Consider the following 7,997-nt stretch of genomic DNA (forward strand, 5'->3'; position numbering starts at 1 on the left):
ACACTAACACGCTGCCTCGATGCATACTGTGAAACATGGATGGAAATGCACCATAGTGCCACGGCACTTGGTACACACATTAAAGTTCTGTATTATTTCTTTATTGTGGGAATTTTTAATTTGCTTGTTGCTTTATGGACCAGTATCTGCAAATCTAATTACATTTCCCCCCCATGAGAAAAGCGCTGTGGCGTTAATTAGCAAAACTGAACTAAGATGTCGAACAGTACACCTGCTGAACATCAGCACCCTGACAGCAAAGGCTCACAGAGACAATAGCATGGCTGGTGATTCGCAGACTAATTTCATCGTGGCTTGGTTGTAGAAAAAGGATGTAACATGAAAGCGCACTGATCTGCAGCTTTTACCTCCTCCCACTCCAGACGACACTGACGCGACTTTCAGGAGGCACTTTTGTGTCGTCGTGTTATCAAACTTCCCACTACGGTTTGTTCAAACATTTCAAGACTGAGTCAACAGATGTGCAGTGATACAGAAAACGTGTTCATACTGAAATATTCTAGGAGAGACGCTAAGATCACACACAGAATACTGAGCTTCTTTGTTCTTCTTTTAACATGTTAGCAGATGTTCCTCGTGTACCCTGTTTATGGAAATGCTTTAAAATAGAAAGTGTGCTCCTGTTACTAAAGCAATGCAATCAGCTGCTACATAGGTTATTGCAACCCTGAAATTTTAAAACGTTTTAACGGATTCCTGTCTAGGAGATAATTTCTCAAAGATATTTTAATGAGTCATATCAAATCAACATTTTGCAAATATGCAGCATCTCACTGAATGGATTGTGAGTTCGTCTACGTTTCAGAGTCACTTTGTGCTCCAGGCTGATAAGGCCGGTGTGTTTTACAAACAAATCCCGCCTGCTGCAGCTCCAGTCTCGTCTTCCTCCCCTTGAGAAGTCCTGCAGAAACACAACCCTCCTTTTTCATAACACGTCTTAATGTTTAATATTAGCGTGACCGGGCTCCTGTCCTATGCTTTTATCATTCATTAAAGTACGATTCTCTTTCTGCTGTGCTGCGCACAAACACATGCATTCACCTGTGCACACATGAGCACAAAGCACCTGTGCATGGCACAGGCTCAGCGTGGCAGAGCAAATATGTCTGTTCCCAAGACAACGAGAGATAATAGAGTCATTATAACAGGACAAACAGATTACACAGTGCAATGCTGTCACGGACTCCACACAGCCCATCAGCAACATCAAAGAAATACTTTAAGACAGTTGGATAGTTTATCCGACATTTCACAACTTTTTTTTTTTCGAGCTTGGAAATGGTTTTCGTGTGTGTCAGGAGTTACGCAGCAGGGACAAACTAGAAAAACGATAAGCTTTCCTGGATGCATCGTCTTATCAGTCCAAGATAGACGGCACCCAAGTGGATATTATTTGATACAATAAATGTCAGAGATGATTACTTTTACAAGTTAATATCCACTCTGTAGGTCTGTAGGTCATCTCTCTGAATCCCTGTAAAGCCCTGTTAATCTTCTGTTTATTGCCTTGGAAATGCAAGGACACTAATGAATGCTGGAGCAACGAGAGCTCCGACTGACAGGACATCACTGTGGATATGATTTTATTGCTTTTTGCTTTTTTTCCCAAAATGACTGCTCTCCGGGGGTCTAAGTGTTAATATCATTAGTCTTATCACTAACAGGTCCACGTTTTTAATAGTACATTGCTTTCACCATCAGACTGACATTTAGGTGCTTATCTGTCCAGATTTAAATAATAAAAAAAGGAGAATCCACACGAGCCTTGTTGGCAGAAGTTGAACCAATACCTATCACACTTCAACAAGCCTGTGACAGGAAGCTCAAATGACTGAACAGAAGTAGTTTTTAGTTGGCATAATGTCTTCGAGTGCAGCCCATAATGCTGAAGGATCATCTGTGGACGACATTTGTGGTAATATACATACTCTGTCGAGTTGTAATCAAATGAAAGCTGTCACTTCTTCACAGCTGCTGCTGTAATTCATTACGTCCTAATTACTCGCTGAGAACAAATTTAAGCAATAAGAATCAATATCAATTAATTTGCTAATTTTGAGCAAGATTGGAAAAAGACAGATGGCTGGGTATACAAATCTGTCCTGAGATGTAATTAAGAGTTGCCTAAGACTTTTGAGATGCCACAGGCATGTTTTTGCTATATTTTCCACATGACATTAACCCTGAAAAATATTTTTTCTCCTGCAATAATTAGTAAATAATATATGTATATGTATATGTATATAATAATCGCATGATTAAGCAGTTGCAGATCTGCATGATATATATTTGCATTAATACTATACCTGTGTCGAAATAAGTCTGCAGTAAAATTTATTTTCCTTTTTTTAAACGTATCTTTTTGTAGTCCATATTTAAAGTAATCACTGCTCATTGTTCAACAGATTCAGTCGGCTCATTTGCAGCAACACTTTATGCACACTCTTCCAACTTCACGGAAAGAATTTTCAAATAAGCTGTGCTGCAATGCAAAACAAACACCTACGCTCAGTGTTTTTACCCAAGTTTCCTGCTTCTAGATTTTACTCAGGAAGCTCAAATCCTTTTAAAGACGGAAATTCGAAATACTGGACTTTTATTTAACTAACAATACTGCCCCCACTTCCGTTTCATCATTAATGCCATTTAAGTTGGGAGGGGGATTAAATCGATTTAACCTGTTAAAACAATTTAAGCTGTCATAAAGTGAGAGGCTGTTGTCTGTTTCCTGTGAGTTTCACAATAGTCAGTAATACACATTCTTAAAGTGAAATTTATTGTAAGCAGTACTTTATTTTGAAAGAAGAAGCATGGCTGGTCTGGGCTCTCTGCAGTAAGGTTATGTTTAGGTGTGGTCTGTTGTTGTGCTGCAACATTATAGTACATCCTGCTTAGGGATGGGTATCGTTTAGGTTTTATCCGATACCGGTGCCAAATCGGTACTTTTGAAACGGTGCCGGTGCTCAAACGGTGCTCAAACCGGTGCTTAAAGAATGGAGAACACAAAATTGGTCCAAAAACCTCTCATGTTCAGCTGGTTTTTTGTAAAAAGATAACAATGTTAGCCTTTTCTGCAGCTATGGGGCATATATGGCATCACTCTTGGCTGGAAGCAGTGCTTAAACAATGGAAAAAACACAAACTTTATCCAAAACCTCTCATGTTTAGCTGTTTTCCACTTTTTCTTTGGTCATTTTAGCCTTTTTGGCCAGGGTGAAGGGAGTATCTGCCATCAAACAAGAAGACAGACGCATGTAGCTATGATGAGGTTTGTTAGTTCACTTTACATGCATTAATGTAATAACGTGGTTAGCCTACTCAACGTAAATTACACACGAACATTAAGCTACTCACGCAGAGAAGAACAGCTGCTGCTGCATCATCATCCGTCATCATTTCTGCTACACTGGCAGGGCTAGGGGCCAGGACTCTCCTCTTCGGGGTTTTTGGGGGATATTGCTAACTCCGGGTCAGATAACAGGCAACCCACGCACAGTAGATGCGCTCGGTGTGAGGTCTCGCAGCAAGCTATCATACGGCGCATTTCTGGGCTTTTAAAAAAAAACGCTATGCGTCGCCAGGTGTTTCATCGGATTTGAGGTGTTACCTCCTTTGACAGTATCACAGTATCACCTTAAAGCACTTGTTGCAGGCTGCTGAGTTTGCATATTTTGCTGTGAAGTACAGCCAGACTTTTGACCGCTTCGCCTTGGACATTTTAATCTGTGGCTCTGCTCTAAAAGTACGTACCTGGACCCGCCTACTATCCTCGGAAACGTAAAATTATTGGCTAGAAGTGCACAGCTCAGGAAAAAAAAAGCACCGAAATAAAGCACCGAAATGTGCGCTGCTTTTCGGTCTGGTTACTACCGTTTATGTCAGAACCGGTGCCATCATGGCACCGGACACCCACCGGTACCCATCCCTAATCCTGCTGCATATCGTGTGGGGAGCCAACACTTTTGCACTGTATGAGTTTGATTATCAGGCTCGGGGCGAATTGAAAAATCAAGATTAATGTATATATTATTTTGTTTAGTTATGGGAAAAGGGTTTGATTTCCCCCCAACTTTAGTTTACTCTCTCATTAATGAACAAGCAGCAGATCTCAGACGTCTCTGTGAAAAATTAGACAGCCACTTTAATGCCAGTGCTTGGCACCAGATATGATCTGTAATTGCTCTTTTGTCGCAGATACCGACAAAGCTGATGTGGATACTAATCCTCGCGTCGATTGCTATTACTTTTATTGTATCATCAAGAAGATCTATCACTGCTTCAAGCTGCTTAAGTCAAATGACACATACTGTAAGTGTGTCATGTAAGTGTAATCAGACAAGACGAATATGCAGGATTTCTGGTTTTAATCTCAAGCGGGGAAATTTGATGTGTATAACATATTATTGGGTTGAGTGGTTATATATTATTTTAGATTATTTAAAGCAAACTTAAACCTGTGTAATCAAGTTTGTGTTTTGTTTTTTGTTGTAAGGCAGGAGCACTTGTGGCTGTGGAACAGATTGGCAAATATCTGCTTGTTTGCATGTTTGGATTTATTTACGGTTGCATTGTTTTGCTAGTATCCACATCGCTTTTTCTCACATTTTGGTCTTCATCTTCTTATTAATTATTTAATTTATTTATTTATTAATTTGTATGGCTCAGTGCTCCACTTTGCCAACCCACTTGCTGTGGAATTTTTTAGATTGTACCCAAAAAAGCTACATAAAAGAGCGGTTGAAGCTAGAGTATGCTAACAATAAAACCGAAATAATAAACTAAAAAAAACCCCCAAAAGATACATAAATCCAATGAGAGCTATTGATTGGTTGAGAACCATAAATCAAACTAATCAGCTAGGTTAGCAAGGTGTTTTCATAAACTCACTGTAATAATAAATGCAATGCGAATTTTAGCTAGCAAAGATAGGCTAGGCTTAGAATAGGCTTAAAACATGCTGACGCTTGATAAAGCATAACTGAATAAATAATTAAAGAATGACATATTAAAAAATTTACCACCAGCAGTGGTCTTATCAATTGGCATTTGAAACCAAGAATATTTGCTGTGAACCTGTTTATTTCTGGTGTAAAAGTGATCATTTTGCCAGAGGGATCGGTTGTCATTAGCTCCCTTTTGGAGTTAGCCTCAGTTTGAAGAACTTTAACTTTCAGCACCATACTGGCTGTTTTTTATAGCATGGGAGGTTGCTGTTTAGTGATAATTTAATTCTAATTTCTTAAGTGCACTCGGCTCCTTTCATATTACGCGCAAAAATAATAACAGTGCAGTTTGGAAAAAAAAAATTCAACCACTTAAACTCTGCCATAGGATAAGGCAACATTTGAAATCTTGCTTAATGCATTTCTTTAAAGTCCACTAATGAAACCTCAGGTCAGGAACACACATTGCATATGGAAATATAAATGCTTCGATTGCAAATCAGATTGATCCAGCCAAGTTTGCTTTCAGCCTTAGCTAAACACATGCCTGTGTGGGTGGACGGGCATATGGGAAAAGACAGAATCACAATTCAAATTCAAAACACAGAACATTAAATGTTTTTTTATGTATACAGTACACCAAAAATATTATGTCTCTGTTTGAAGGTCAGTTGTTGAAGCGATACACATGCCAACTGATGGTGGGTGTATCTTGGCTAGGACTTTGGTGTTTAATACTTGCAGCTAAAGGCTTTGCTAGAGGAGAGATAATCAATATGACGCTCTACAAGTTTCATTCATATTGCAGTCTATGAAGTAACATTCAATTACACTTCATTTAGAAACCCAGTTGAATATGGTGTATCAATCCTATTGTTTGCCCCACAGGTTGATTTCCAATAGTCTGTTTGTGTGTGAGTCAGCAGCTTGTGGTCTAAAGATAAAGTCTAATTAAGCTAAAAGCTTCACTGGCTCCCCCATGACTCTTTTCCAATCCTTCCTCCAAACTGTTTTACCTCGCTGGAAACTTCAGACTAATTGGACGTCCCTCCTGCCATAATCTTTGAGCCCAAATAAGATTAATGAGCAGACGCATTTCTGTGGCATGTGCCTATTCAATACCTCTTTTGGCACTGCTTGCAGACTCTTTAGAAGATTTCTTGCTTGGTCATGTTTGTCAACAAAAGCTGATCTGGGGCTTTTTGAGTATACAGTTACAATAGCACTGGTGGCATCAAAACCAGCCCGGACTTGACGTCTTTCCGCATCACTAATTTCTGCTGTCTTTCTGCTCTCTTCTCAGGCTACGGGCACGCGGCGCCAGGGACCGATGCAGGAAAGGCCTTTTGCATGTTTTACGCCGTCCTGGGAATCCCTTTGACTCTTGTCATGTTTCAAAGCCTGGGCGAGAGGATGAACACTTTTGTCAAGTACCTTCTGAAACGCATCAAGAAGTGCTGCGGCATGCGCATCACTGATGTGTCCATGGAGAACATGGTGACGGTGGGATTTTTCTCCTGCATTGGCACGTTGTGCATCGGGGCCGCTGCATTCTCCCATTATGAGGACTGGAGCTTCTTCCAGTCTTACTATTATTGCTTCATCACATTAACAACTATTGGCTTTGGGGACTTTGTGGCCCTTCAAAAGAATCGGGCCCTCCAGAAGAAACCCCTTTATGTGGCCTTTAGCTTCATGTACATCCTGGTGGGCCTTACGGTCATTGGGGCCTTCCTCAATCTAGTGGTGCTCCGTTTCCTGACTATGAATAGTGAGGATGAGCGGCGGGATGCCGAGGAACGGGCCTCACTCGCCGGCAATCGGAACAGCATGATCATCCACATCCAAGATGAATCGCTGCACCGGGCACGGCGGCGACAGGAGCCATACCACGCAGAAGTGACTGATCTGCAGTCAGTGTGCTCCTGTATGCACTATCACTCGCATGACAGCCCTAGCCCGGGGATGGGAGGCCTGGGCTGTGCCTTTTCCCACAAGAACTCATTCAGCTCACAGCTGAACCCCAACCAGTACTTTCACTCGGTTTCCTATAGGATTGAGGAGATCTCGCCCAGCACCTTGAAAAACAGCTTCTTCCCTTCGCCCATCAGCTCGGTGTCTCCAGGCCTTCACAGCTTCACAGACAATCACCAGCTCATGAGGAGAAGGAAATCTATCTAGACCCCAACAACCACAGGACCATAAGTTTTATACACAAGGTCAAACATTTCCAATGCTGCTCCTTTACCAAATCTTATTTCAGCACTTTTTCCCTCCAGTTTGGTTGTATGAAATCGAAGTATTCTTGGGAAACTATTCAAGAACAGCAGGCGCGGACACAAGGGGATGCAAAGCATGAAGCATGGATGTCTATTTTTTCAAGAGATTGCTCCATTTAAGAACCAAACAACACAAACTGCAAGACTTTTCCTTATTACAGATTTACACTACAGAAATTGATATATTAACCTTTGGTTACATACCAAATGATGCACACTGGGGGAAATGCTATTTTTCAAAGGGAGTTGTTTCACCATAACTTGAAGCAGCATTTACCGTTATGTATGTTTCCATTGCCTCACTGCAGACAGAGAATTTAAAGTGACTTAAAGCATCAGGTATTGTTTTCTATAAGCAATCATGTATTTAAACGGATTCACGACACATCAAGCCAAAATACTGTTGCCAATATTAGCATGTGCATTAGCTGTCATTTAATAGTATGCCATGGTTTTTGTGACATTGTTTGCGTCTCTTTTCCAGAACATTTGTGTGAAAGGCATCTGTTTGTCTTTGATCAGAAAGGATCATGCTGCGGTTATTGATATTTCCTCCTGTTCTAGAAACATCAGATCAGGGGCCTGTTCTTCGTACCTCGCTAAGTAAGTTAGCTGGATTAGATTGTTGACGATTTTGCGTGATCCTGGATCGTTCGGTTCCCCGAAGCTCATCCGGGACTTGCTGTCATAGCAACAGAGCCGTAAGCGTAAACCTGCTCTGGAGCAGGTTTACTTTATGTAAACAGGATTAGAT

General features: G+C 41.0%; 1 protein-coding gene across 1 annotated transcript in view; it reads left to right on the forward strand.

The window, feature by feature from the left end:
• Window positions 1-7,145, forward strand: part of kcnk9 (potassium channel, subfamily K, member 9) — a 43,419-nt gene extending 36,274 nt beyond the window's left edge. The window contains exon 2 of the mRNA XM_085346257.1: window positions 6,268-7,145. Within this exon, the coding sequence (XP_085202383.1) occupies window positions 6,268-7,145 (878 nt within the window). The remainder of the gene's footprint in view (window positions 1-6,267) is intronic.
• Window positions 7,146-7,997: the final 852 nt, after the last annotated feature.

Source organism: Diplotaxodon limnothrissa, linkage group LG22, assembly GCF_057381915.1.
Source record: "Diplotaxodon limnothrissa isolate DT_005_m linkage group LG22, D_limnothrissa_male_GT1.1, whole genome shotgun sequence".
NCBI classification, from domain to species: domain Eukaryota; kingdom Metazoa; phylum Chordata; class Actinopteri; order Cichliformes; family Cichlidae; genus Diplotaxodon; species Diplotaxodon limnothrissa.